Here is a 13,791-nt window from a genome sequence, read left to right as displayed (position 1 = left end):
CGTCGAAGTCGAAGGCCTTTTGACCTTTAGAAAAGTTTAGTTTTGATTCCGAAGTTGGAGTATAGAAATAACATCCGAACCGAATGGCCTAAAAAAACAATCTGAGGATGGAGAAGATGCCCATGAGCACTGTAGTCCAGAGGAGGAGTCACCTATCTCGTGATACTTCGAAGACTCTTCCAGGACAACAAGGTGCAATCATCCGGACCCAACACTAGGCGGCGATCTTTGCACAGATATGAATTCAGTAGCCCACATGCCTCGAACATGTCCTTTACTATTACCTGTTTAGAAGTTATTTGGTATACACAGTAATCACCTAGGTCTCAACTGGGTATACGGGTAACCTCCCATGGTCTGTTTTCGTGTAAAGCCTGCAAGCATAGGAGTGTATGACTGATGAACTGAGATCCATGGGACAAATCCAATTGCACATTTCAATTCATAAACCTTGCAAAGCAATCTAGTCTCGTACGATTGCCGGAGGGCTCAGTTGGGTCATGCAAGAAGCAGGTGTAGATACCAAACTAGTCGGAGTGCACTCTGCATGAGGCACCATGGCCTCCAAAGCCTTTTCTGTTGTGGCGAGGCTTGAGGACGTTATGAATGCTGCCAAATGATCCTGAGATTCCACATTTAAGAGATTTTATTTCAAACCCACTGTGGATGTGGCGCCTCTAGTAGTAAGCTTTAAACATGCATCCTCGCCGCATGTACCGACATACAAAGAAACATTTCCTAGCAAACCTAAAGGAAAGTTTCAGTTCTATTTAGGGCACGGAGGCCAGGATTATGGCTTCACTTAGAATTGGGATATTCTAATTTCCCACCCGTATACCTCAATCTGTTTAACTATGGGCTTTGGAAATAACTTGGTTTCTTAGTAAGTAAAAAAGGTACCTTCTAATATCATTGTATTTCATTGTATTACAAATAAATGATGATCTCTATCGTAGTGAACTCTTTATTAAAACCATGATTTTTATGTATGAGGAACTGAACAGAAGACCAAGTAAAGCTATATTTGGGAGAAATACTGTGGCTGTCGTTAGAAGAAAAAGGAGGTAGGAAGGACATCTCTTCAGAGCATAAAATACTGTTGATTGGTTCATGTTTTTGCTTGTTTTACCTGGTGTTGTGGAAAATATAGTTTGGTTTTCTGAACAAGGTTGTTAAATTGAAGAACAAATTACTTACCTTTGGGAACAATGTACACAAGAGACTTACATTAGTTATAGATTCCTTATTTTAGAATTATCCCTAGGCATCAGACTGGATCCGGAGAAATTGTTTCTTAGCAGTACCCCTACGCATCGGTAGGTGGCGTTGGTCAGCTCCGCGTCTGTCGTCGTGGTCGTCGGGATGACGACGCAGTGTCTACTTAGACGCCGCCCTTGCTCACAGATGTCAGTTCGGACACGACTTTCCACGCCAGAAAAGCAAAGCCATACAACAAGACACTGACCACTGGTGCATAAAACTAGGGACCTGTAAGGGAGTCCCTATCCCTAGTAGTCAGTTTGCAGAACAGGGAGGATGGGTGGGTTGGTAAGGAATCTATTACTAACGTATGTCTCTTACAGATACAGTGTTAACGAAGGTCAGTAACTTGTTCATCTGAAAGAGACCATTACTTATAGATTTTTTACCTTAAAATCGATACCCACCAATACCAACCCCGGATATGGGTCTGAAAAATAAGTTCACACCAGGGAGTCCTGGAGAATAGAACGGCAGAAATAGCCTCTCTGCGGTCTAGGCAATTAGGCTTTGTAAACGTGTGCAATGATGCCCACGTGGCTGCCTGGCAGATGTCAACCAGCGGAACTCCACGTCCCAAAGCAGTAGTGACTGCAGTCGCCCTGGTAGAGCGGGCGTGTGGTCCTACTTGAGGTTCCTTTTTTTGCCAAAGAATAGCAGATCTTGATGCACAGGACAACCCTCGAGAGATGGTACGTTTAAGCACTGCCCGACCTTTCTTGGCATCCACAAAACCCACGAAGAGTTGATCGTCCACGTGAAGTCTTTAATGTGGTCAAGGAAAAAGGACCCCACACGTTTTGGATCCAGACGGTGGAGTCTCTCCTCCTCTTTGGAAGGGTGCGGAGGCAGGAAGAAGGTTGGCAATGTGATGGTCTGACATATGTGGAAAGAGGTCACCACTTTGGGCAGAAAAGAGTGCCTCCTACGAAGGACCACTGTCCAGAGGGACAGCATGAAAGGGAGGTTTGGAAGAGACAGCCTGAAGCTTACTAACCCTGCGAGCAGAGGTGATGCAAGCAGGAAAGCAGTCAAAGGGAGCACACATAAGATAAGTAAGTACATGATTCAAGTCCCACTGAGGCATTACGAAAGGAGAAGGAGGAAAGAGATGAGTAATGCCCTTCAAAAATCTGTTTACAATGGGGGACTTGAAAATAGGAGGCTGATCAGTAAGGTGAAGAAAAGCCGAAATGGCCGAAAGATAGTCTTTAAGAGCGCCCAGAGCAGAGCCCTGCTGGGCCAAAGAAAGAATGAAGAGGAGAACTTCTGAAAGAGGGGCAGAAAGGGGATCCACAGCCTTTGCTGTGCACCATACCACAAATGTGTTCCATCTACAGGCCTATACCGTTTTAGTGGAGGGAAGCCTAGCTGCCAAAATGACATTACAGACTTCGGGAGGAGGGTCGAAAGCTGTCAACTGCCGCCGCTAATTCCCCACGCAAGGAGGTGGAGGCTGGACAGGTTCAGGTAGGGGGGACAGTCTACTGCTTCTGCAACGAAGATCCTCCCGAAGAGGCAGAATGACCAGAGGATCGATGGCCATGCTCAAGAGCTCAGGGTACCAGATTCTTTGTGCCCAGTCCGCTAGCCACAAGAATTACTTTGGCCCGGTTGCGCTTTATATTCTTCAGCACTTTGGGTAGAAGTGGTACAGGTGGAAAGGAGTACAGGAGGCCGCAATTCCTCTCGCGACGAAAGGCGTAGCTGAGCGCGTGCCACCTTGGAAATTCTAACGGGCAGAACTGCTGACATTGTGCGTTCTCTTTGGTGGCAAATAGATCTAACCAAGGTTCTTCCCACTGCTCAAAGACACCTTGCATCACCGCCGAGTGAAGACGCCATTCGTGGTCCATCATGCACAGGCGGCTGAGTTAGTCCACCCTGCCGTTCAGGGAACCCGCCAGGTGTTGAACCACCAAGGATGTGCCCTGATGTTCCAGCCATGTCCAAAGGCGAAGACCCTCTTGACATTGGGCTCAGGACCTCATCCCACCCAGTTTGTTGCAGTACCACATGGTGGTGGTGTTGTCCGTGCAAACCTGCACTACTCTTCCTTTGACAGAAGGAAGGAATGCCTTCAGTGCAAGAGGAATCGCCGGAGCTCCAGATAGTTGATGTGGAGCCCAGATTCTGCCGGAGACCAGGCGCCTCTGCTCTCGCCTCTCCCATGTGGCCGCCCCATCCCAGGAGTGACACATCAGTCTATACTGTGAACTCTGGTTGGGGAAGGGAGAGGGATCTACCACTGACACAATCCTGGTTCGTGAGCCACAAATGCAACTGACTTGCAGTCCCCTGCGAGATCTGGACGACAACAGAAAGATTACCCTAATACTGCGCCCACTGGAACTTCAGGTCCCACTGCAGAGCTGCATATACCATCTGGCATGATATACCAGCAGGATGCAGGAGGCCATGAGGCCAAGCAGCCTCAGGGTCATTCTCACCGAAATCAAGGATAGAGGATGAAATATCGGTATCATAGCCAGACTATCCCGGACTTGCTGCTCGGTAGGATAATCCCAAAATTGTGCTGTATCCAGAACCGCTCCAATGAAAAGGAGCTTATGAGAGGGAATCAGGTGCAACTTCGGCACGTTGATGGTGAACCAGAGTGAGTGCAGGTCGTCCGCTGTAGCCTGGAGGTGGGAGATGACAGCCTGGGGCTAGTCCTCCTTTAACAGCCAGTCGTTGAGATAGGGAAAGACTGGAACCCCTGATCTACGCAGATGAACTGCGACCACCACCATCACTTTCGTGATCACCCGAGGGGCGCTGGTAAGGCCAAAGGGGAGCACTGTAAACTGAAAATGCTTGTGGCCCACCGTGAACCGTAGGTATTGCCAGTGGGCAGGCAAGATGGGGATGTGAAAATAAGCATCTTGCACGTCCAACACTACCATCCAGTCTCCAGGGTCGAGGGCAGACAAGACCTGAGCGAAGGTTAACCTTTTGTACTTCTCATTCTGGAGGAAGAGGTTGGCATTCCTGAAGTCCCAGATAGGACGCAGGCCTTTGTACTTCTTGGGTACCAGGAATCAGTGGGAGGAGCAACCACAACCTACTTCTGGCACAGGGACTCGCTCGATCGCTCCCTTGGCTAGGAGGGCCGCAACTTCCAGGCGGAGAAGGGCCAAATGATCCTTCGACATGCGATGGAGTGATAGTGGCATGGAGGGAGGGGTAGTCTCGAAGGGGAGGGAGTAGCCCCTTCGGATTATCATCAAAACCCACCTGTCCGACGTTATGTTGTGCCAGTGGAGGAGGTGATTGGGAATCCTGCCACCCACTGGCAACTGGTGGCCCTGAAAGGTTGGACTAAGAAGGTTTGGAGTCTGCTGCAGAGGGGGCATTGGTGGACCGACCAGCACGCTGGCCTCAGACCCACGCCGCAGGGTCTCATGTCCCCGCCCACGCAGAGACTGGGTAGCTTGCACAGTGGAACATGGATGGGCACCCCTTCTGTAGCCATGAAAGGGGCAAAAGACTGCATGGGGCAAGAAGTTTTTGCGAGGCCCAAGGATCTGGCCGTAGGCCTAGAGTCCTTGAAACGCTCACGCGCATTGTCATCAAAGGCCATGTCCAAAAGGGTAGATTACACATCTCCACAGAAGCCAAATGTTCTGAGCCAGGCATAGCGCCTCAGGGCTACTGACGTTGAAACTGTTCTACCCAGTGAGTCGGCTGTATTAAGCCCACACTGGATGGAAAACTTTGCTGCATCAAGCCCCTTAGCCACTGCATGGGTGAGCACGGCCCGGGCCTCCTCTGGGCACTGTGGCAGCACTTGCGCAACCGTATCCAACACCGTGTGTGTGTAACGGCCCAAGAGACATGCGGTGTACACCGACCACAGTCCTAAGCTGGCGGAAGCAAACATCACCTTCCCAAGATGGTCCAGCTTTTTAGATTCCCTATCTGGGGGAGCAGTAGGGTGTCAGGAGAGGAAAGGTGGATTGCCCAGGGACGGGCAGTGGCGTTGGGCTTTCATCCTGTTTACAGGGGCCCCTGTGCTGGGCTGTGACCAAATGCCCAGAAGGATGTCAGTGAGGGCCTCATTAAAAGGCAACAGAGGCGCCGAAGAGGCTGCTACCGGCTGAAGCACCTTAGTCAGGAGGTTAGCCCCGACAGCCATCATAGGAAGCTCGAGTCCCATGGCCTCCGCCGCCCTAAGCAACACCACAGCGTAGGAGGCTCCCTCCTCCATTGCCACTGCAGGCGGAGAAAGCATACCAAGGTCTGGGGAGGTGTCCAGACCACTGGCATCACCCAACTCCTCTCTTCAGTCGGTTCCTCAAGCTGGTCTGCAAGAGGGTCATAAGACCCCTCCCAGTCCTCCTCAGCCTCCCACTCAGGGCGGTAGGGAACGTCAGGGATGAACAGAGGGACAAAAGTAAACTCTGACCCTGGTACAGACATCGGTCCAGTGCTGTATCCACATCTGGGGTGAGGCAGGGGTCAATGCTGGTTGGGGGCTCAACTGATGTTGGGGGCGTTGTCACTGGAATCCACGCAGGTGAAGGTACCGCGAGGTCAACCGGCACTGATTCGGATCCAGGCCTGGATCCATAGGAACCCTGACCCAGGACCCCCAGCCGAGTCTGTGGGGCCCGAAGGCGCGCCGTTGGAGTCTGGCTGCCCAACGATGCTGTGCAGAGCTTCGTAAAATTGACAAATCTGGGCAGGTGTTGCTCCCCCTTTGGGAAAGGGAAGGACGTGCGGAGCTGTCCCAACGGGCCGTGAAGGAGGAGCCGGAATGAGAGGACGCGCCGGGTCCTGAGTCGCTTTGGTCGAAAGACGTGGAGAAGGCGGAAATTGAGGGTGCTTCTTCTTGTGCTTTGACCTACCCGAAGAGTGCAAAGACTTCGATGATGAATGGTGCTGGCTCCGCGACGGGTCCCGTAACTTTCCCCTCGACCGGGACCTCGAGCGGATTGCCTGGCCTCCAAAAGCTTTCAGGACTGCTCCCGCAAAGACTTCAGGGTTCAGGGCCCGGCAGTCGGAGCACGACTTCGGGTCTTAGTCGCGCTCCAGGCACCAAAGGTACACGAGGTGCGGATCGGTGACCGACATCAACTTGTGACAGGTGTCAAGTCTTGAAACTGGGCCAACAGCTGGACATCCTGTGTGCACCAGGAGTTGGAAGACTCAAAAAACGTAGACAAAAAAAAAAATCAAAAAAAGGTTAGTCAAAAAGTGACTAAGGGGCAAGGTCGCTCCGGTTCTGTGCTGGCTGGCGTGGAAAAAGAAAGAGCCGATGTCAACGCACAGGGGCATGGTCTAAGTAGACACTGCAACCCCATCCCAGCGACCACGACGCCGGAGTCGACCGACGCCACCTACCCGAAGCGCAGGGGAACTGCTAAGAAAACATTTCTCTGGAATCAGTCTGACGCCTGGGGGTAATTCTAAGGTAATGAATCTACAACTAATGTTTGCTTTCAGTTACTTTCCTTTAAGATTGCTAGGACATTTCTCATTATGACTAAGATTCAGTTTTCACTGAGAAAACATTTTTTTGTTAGTAAGTTTGGCACCATTTTGACATATCTGCGTGACAACTGGAAAGCAATTCGAGAAAGTGGCTAGGTTTTGACGTGTCAAGTTTTGTACAGATCAGTACATCCAAAGAAACCTTGAGAGGGAGGAGAAGGCAGAAAAGTGGTGGTTTGGAAGGTTGTTTTTCACATTCAGGCTTTCAAGGGAATGTTTTTTGTGCTCTGAGAGGCAAAAACATAGCCAGATGACTGTTGACGATCGCCTTTGGCTAATTATCAATGTTTAGTCATAGGACAGTGTAGGAAAGTTGGATTTGCTTTCATGGTTACCCCACTTTTTGCTGTTGTCAGGCTGTTTTTTGACTAGTCTGACTGGGATCCTGCTAATCAGGAACCCAGTCACGGTGGTTCCTCCCTAAATTTGACATGGCAAGTAGTTGGGTACCCCCACAACTGACTACTGGTGTACCCTTGTAAGTCCCTGGTATATGGTACAAAGGTACCCAGGACATAGGTCCACAGGGTCTCCCATGGGCTGCAGCATGTATTGTGCCAGCCTTGAGCGACCACTCAGACTGTGACTACAGGCCTGCCATTGCAACCTGTGTGAATTGGTGGTTGCACCTCTAACAACAGATGTAAGTTTCCTTATATCTGAGGTCATTACAACTAAAACCTAAAGTCATCCCTCTAGCAGGCCTTTCAGTCCTGAAGGCAGGGTGCTTGGTTATAAGTGTGAGGGTGCCCCGAATGAACAGGACACCCTTACAAACCTCAGAGGCGATTCTCCAGTGCAGTCAGCCATTTTAATAGAAATAGTGGACATCAGTCATTACAAGATGTCTAACTATATAGTGGCTGCACTGAACCCAGTCATGTTTTGTATCAAACATGTTGCAATCATTCCTAAACACCGATTCCAGTGTTGTAAGTATGATCCCATGTACTGGGGGCTCCCAGTTACAGCCTTTCAGGATCTGAGCTCAAGCTAGTGCTGCTGCTGACTCCAGACACAATTCTGCCCTCCTGCTGAGCTCGAGCAGGGGATAGAACAATAGGTTTCCTGTCAGAGGGAGGAGTGACCACCTCCCAGACAGGACTTCGTGTATTAGGTTGGGGTGTGGGCCCTGGTTGCTACCAGACTGCTTGGCACATTTGGTGCCTTCCTTGCATAGTCCAGTTTGAGCCAGTTCAGGGAGCCCTTGGATCCCGCTCTAGCGCAAAATTGGACAAAGGACGTGCCAGTATCCTCCCCTCCGTCGAGTACCTCCTCTGGGAGGGACACCCCCCCAGAGTCGTCATAGCCCTCTTCCCAGGGTTTTTGAGGGCTTACCCGTAGGTAGGTCCTCAGATTTGTAGTGGGACTAGACTCAAGCCTGAAACCACGTCATTCTTCGACCCTCTGGACACTTGGACTTCGCCTGGAACTGAGACTGCATCAAGGAAAACTCCTGCTGCTCCTGGTCTCGCTGTTCTGCAAGTCTTCTTCGATGTCTGTGTCTCTTCCATGATCCTCAGCAGACCTGTGGGCATCAATGACACCCAAAGTAATCTCCCTGGAGTGTAGGAATCATTCTCCTGCAGACACCACAAGGAAGCTGACCAGACTGCTGCTCCTGACGTTCCACAGACTTCGAATGGCTCAGCAACACAAGTGGTGGTTCTGCAACACCCTTGAGGCCTGATCTGTTCCATCAGCAAGTTTGAGGCCAGTATCCCTCGTCGGAACCTCTAGGACCAAACCCCGCATCAACTTGCCATTGCCAAGGCTTGTTGGCTCTGCACTCCAGAGATCTTCGGGCAACAAGAAGCTCCAGCATCTCTTCCTGCCAAGTTCAGTGTCTTCACTGCATCCTCTGCACAGTGGGCTTTCCTTCTTGGTGAGCTGCTCGAGGTCCTCTTACAACTCCTGAGGGGCTTCTCCTGCTTCAGTGGCTCCCCTGCTTGCTTGGGACGCCTGCTCTGACTCCCCTGCTTGTAGAGATTCCCTTGGACCTTGATAGTCTCAAGGTTACTCCTTCTCTTCCCATGCCTGTTGCAGCAGCCAGGGCTTATTGGTGCTCCCACCAGACACCGACCCCTGGTGCACGACTTCCGACAACTTGTGCACGGCTCCTGGTCTTCCTCAGCATCACCTGATCCTCACAGCTGCAGCGGCAAGGTCAACTCCTTTGAACCGTCTGTCATCATTGGGCATTGTTCTTCCGTGCCTCCTACTCACCTCCGAGACGCATAGACAGTGTCGACTCTGCTTGCAGGTTCTCCTTTCAAGAATCCACCCTTGGATTCCACAGGACTCTTGCACAGTCTTCTCCAGCAGCATCTAACTGAAGTCCTCCATTGTGGTCTACGGTGGCTTCTGACGTCACTTCGCACCTGGCTTCCCTGATGTAGGTATCCTGGTTCAAGGGGTATCCACAGGTGGGGTGACTCCCCAACCTTGTCTTTCACAGGGTTTCTTCAGGATCTACTGGAAAGGGTACTTCTTTAATACTGCAACTGCGATATCTACGTTGACTTCCATTGGACATGTGGTTGTTTCTCCACTCTTGCACACAGCCTCCGTGGGGTTACTGGGTACTTACCTTGGGTGGTTCCTTCTGTCCCCAGCACCTCTGAGTAGCCTGGTCCAAGCCCGGACTACGGTCACAGTTCACATTCCACATTCTTAATATATGGTCAGCTCTCCCCATGGAGACCACTGGATTTTGTCCTTACTTACCTGTTACAATTTAAGTAGTCTTGTGTATTTGTGTGTATATATCTCCGGGTAGGAGATATACCAATGTGTTAGTGAGTGTTGTGTAATGAATATAACTATTTTATATGTACACACTGTTTGGTTCATTTCAATTTAACCTACACTACATGATTAGATCTGGGAAAACAATATGCTTAACACTCCTTCAAGATAAGCCTGAAGGCTGCTCTCTACAACTACCACTTAGAGAGCTTTCTAAGGTTGTCTAAAACTACTAAAATCACCATAAGGGTTGGGGTTGTCTGGAATAGTGCAAGGTCCTTCACTGTAATAAGTGTGTACCATATACTAAGCAAGACTTCTACAGCCAGCGAGATAAATCTGGTACTTTAGAACCTAGGGTGAGGAATTGGGGGAGGAATTTTGTTGTATTGTATTCTTCAACTGCCACAACTGATCTAATTCAATACTCATCGTAATATGTTACTAGTTTGCCACCTATTTGGAGAAGTGTTGTAAAGTGTATCCAAACCGAAATATATAAAAGCAATCCAGAAACTAAATGGCATTACACAAATAAGAACTAGTACATTACTTTAATAAAATATGTACATACCGGACTGTATTCATGAGATACAATGCCTCCCACATCATTTACATCTGTGTGCTCTCTTCTTTTTTTCTCTCTTATTAGTATTTTACTAACATCATCTTCTAGTCTACTGAAAAATTCACCCTCCTGTGATAAGGGCTGCGGAGACCTCAATTCCTGCAAAAAACACAAAGTATCTGATTAAATCCTTGAAAAACACCTACAAAAACCAATGTTTAATGAAATCTTCTTAAAAATAAGAAAAAGGGATGTGGAATGGTGCAAGGTTTGAGACACCTTCGAAATAGAAGCCTTTTCAGTGAACAAGGACCATTACCCCTGCATTTTCATCAACACCTGCACACATTCTAATTGTGAACGATCGTGAACTATGTTCCACAATTGTTTATTTATTTATTAAATGGAGGAACATTTTGTTTTTAATTTTTACATTTATAAAAAGTTACATTTCAAAGCTTTCTCACTGTACTTTGACTGCAATAGTCAGTTAACTTGCTTGAGTGGAGGAGAATGAGGATTTTCGCAATGGTATCCAATTTCAAACAATAAGTAATTACAACAATATCTAAGTTGGTGAGGAGGCGGTGCATTCCTGCGTTGGCAGGAGTGAGAATGTATTAGTGTATTACTGTGTCTATGGGATTAATTGAATGACATCCTATTCATCTCCATGAGAGTGAGGGTAAATATATAAAATCTGATTTTATGAGTAGGGATGAGAGGGAACGTATTGAGGTGGGAAAAAATAAATGTAGTACACAAAAAACTTAATTGGGCTTATTGTCAAAGTATGTTTTTTTTTTTAATCAATCTGAGAAGAAAGGGTGAGTTACCCTTGCCAGTACTGAAAATGATTCTTAATTCTAACAAGCCAACCTCTGCAGCAGGTGACCTGTATGTCGCACAGCGATCTCTGCCGCTCACATGCGCCACATTCAGCTGTTTTTCCAGAGAGGAAAGGGCGTCCCTTAGGGTGTTGGGGGTAACAATTCTCATGCCTTGAGGACTTCGAGAAATGCAATAATGATTTAAATAAAAAAAATATCCCCCATGGTACATACGCATGCCGCCGTCCCTTGACCCCTCCCCCCCACACACCCCTACTCCTCGAGTCACCTAACAGCTAGTGAATCTGGTATCATGACCTTCTTTTGGGCCAAAATTGACTGAGACCCAGAGCCTAGCTCTAAGGTTAAGTAGGGAGTGTGAAAAGCGTACCACTTTAGCAACACAAGACTATGATCTGTATTCCTTGGACATGCACATAGTACGGTGGTGGCAGCATACTATACTTGAAGCCTAGTGTGGGGACTTTGGTTTTTTCTGGTTTTACAGCACTGAGCACAATGCCTACAGGATCACTAGTGTACAGTTCTGCTTATGTGTCACACCAGTACATATTTACTTTCTATATGGTGCAGAGCAGGATCAGACAGCTCCTGGCTGGTTCATGCTGACAATGTCTAATCTGAGTCCCCATTTCTGAATTATGATGAAAACATTATCCTCTGGTACTATAGAGGCCCACCGATGAGGGCATGCAATGCACAGAGGCGTGAGACCACACAAAGTCAAGGCACGCTTTTTATTCTGTGTGATCTGTGCAGAATCTGCAACTCTGATTAACGGTTCTATGAAACCTAAATCACACACTGTTAGGGGGTCTCTGGTTGGCACAAGTATTCACTTGTGACAAGCAGGGACCCTCTCCTCTAAGTCAGGGCGAAGGATGACCCCTTAGAATTACCCTTGCTCACCCTCTAGGTGCGTGGTGTGAGCAGCCAAGGCTATTCTTCAGGTTTATTGGGTTAAGCATTTGTAATCACACACACAGTAAATATACCAACCCCCCCACAAATGGACACCAGGCTGTGGATATATAAAAATACGGCTTCTTTATGTAAAAATATATATGTTCATGCAAAACTTATCACAAGACCAATATAACGATTTTTGTTAGGCCACAAGATTATAGAAAAATGGCAAGTGTTCTGTTAAATTAATAGCTGCTTCCGTTTTATCTTAGTTACAGTTCAAATATAAGGTGAGTCTTTGTTGGCAAGGTTGGCAATTGTTTAAAAATACTTCTTGGGCAGTTTGTAGGAACTTCAGGCCAGTCTTAGGCCTTCTGGGCGCTTCGTAGCGCTTCCGGGCACCTCAAACGGGAGAAATCACTGCACCCTACTAAGTCTCACGCATGTCGTGTGAGTCGCGTACACAGAGGTCCTACCAATCCTCACGCATCTCACGTGAGGCGGCGTACGCGGCGTACAGCTTGGAAAGGGAAAAACGAAGTGTACTGTTCAAAGGGGTATGCAGCGTATCTTGCAATGCGCACAGTCCACCTAATGCGAAGCATACAGTTCAGATGAGTACGCAGCGGACCTTACAATGAATCTGCAGGCGGGATGAAAACAGAACGTCCAGTACGTGGCATACAATTCTAAAAGCGTACAGTTGATTTAATGGTTATGGGCAATGCGAAGCGTACAGTTCTATTTTCACGAAGCGCACAGTTCAATTCGCACAGTCTATTTAGCTGCAAAGGGTACAGTTCTGAATCACTTAGGTCATGCGCCGCTCACAGCTCCCAGTTCTCAGCGCACTCAGGCAATACGAGGCGTACTTGCCAAAGCACACGGTTTCTTTCAAGGCAAAGGTACAGTTCTCTTTAAGGCTACGAGGCGCACAGTTGGTTTTAGAATGATGCGGATGACTCGATCACGGGGAAATAAAGCGTTGCGGGCCCCGAGCCTGTTTGTGCAGCGACGTACCTGAGGATCGTAGTTCTCGTACTGATCCCAGCAAAGGCAGATGCGAGGCGCACAGCGGCTCCCGGGCGGAGCGGGGCTGGCGCCCGAGGCGTCCGGGCTTCGGTGGATCTGTTCTCTGTGTCTTTGTGGGTCCGGTGGGGACTTCAGGCAGGAGCGTGGGGGGCACACCAGCGAGCCTTTGTGCGGCGAGGTGACACAGCGATTTCACTCGGCGGGGGCAGGAGCGGCTCAGCGGAGCGGGGCTCTCCCTTGGCGGGGATGGTGAAACACAGGTGGTCACGGCCTCAGGGGCTGGGGCACCAAGGTCACGGCAGCGAGCCTCCAGGGACGATTGGGACCCGGCGACTTGACACAGCGGGGGAAGAGCGGCTCGGCGGAGCGGGGCTTTTCCTCGGCGGGGACGGTCAAGCAGCAGCAGTCACGGCCTCAAGGAGGGGCTGGGGGGCACCAGGGCCACGGCTCCGGCGGGGACAGAAATCCTCACGAATACCGGCAGACGAGCAGAGAGCAGGTTGAGCCAGATGATCCTGTGCTCAGGTCAGGGGGCAAGCTCAGTCAAGCCCTTGGAGAAAGTTGTTAGCACAAGTTAACAAAGTCTTTTCAGCAAGTCTTTTCCTCTCCTTCCTCAGCAAGGCAATCAGCAGGCCAGTCTTTCCAGCGTCGTCTTCTCCTTCTAGTCGGGCAGAGGTTCGTTGTGGGAAACAGGATTCTGATTTACAAGGAGCAGGGCTCCTACTTTTATACAGCTTTTTCTTTGTTCTTGCAGGCCTGGGGGGCCTCTGCATAACTTCTTTCAGTCTCTGAGCACTTTGTTGGGTGTACTCTGGTCTCTTCTTTCAGTGTGAGGGGCAGGCACATCAGACACTCCACAGGAGGTGGAGCCAGCATTGTGTGGACAGGGGCAGTCAGGAGTACCTTGTTGACAGTGCTTCTCACTTCCTG

General features: G+C 49.3%; 1 protein-coding gene across 2 annotated transcripts in view; it reads right to left on the bottom strand.

The window, feature by feature from the left end:
* The window catches only part of GKAP1 (G kinase anchoring protein 1), an 863,343-nt gene that overhangs the window by 356,625 nt on the left and 492,927 nt on the right, over positions 1-13,791 (bottom strand). For both annotated transcript variants that reach the window (XM_086961315.1, XM_086961316.1), the window contains exon 7: positions 10,079-10,231. In XM_086961315.1, the coding sequence (XP_086817441.1) occupies positions 10,079-10,231 (153 nt within the window). The remainder of the gene's footprint in view (positions 1-10,078; positions 10,232-13,791) is intronic.

Source organism: Lissotriton vulgaris, chromosome 3_1 (genome assembly GCF_964263255.1).
Source record: "Lissotriton vulgaris chromosome 3_1, aLisVul1.2, whole genome shotgun sequence".
Taxonomy (NCBI): Eukaryota; Metazoa; Chordata; class Amphibia; order Caudata; family Salamandridae; genus Lissotriton; species Lissotriton vulgaris.
Note: the sequence above shows the minus strand (reverse complement) of the source record. Positions and strands in the feature narration are given on the sequence as shown.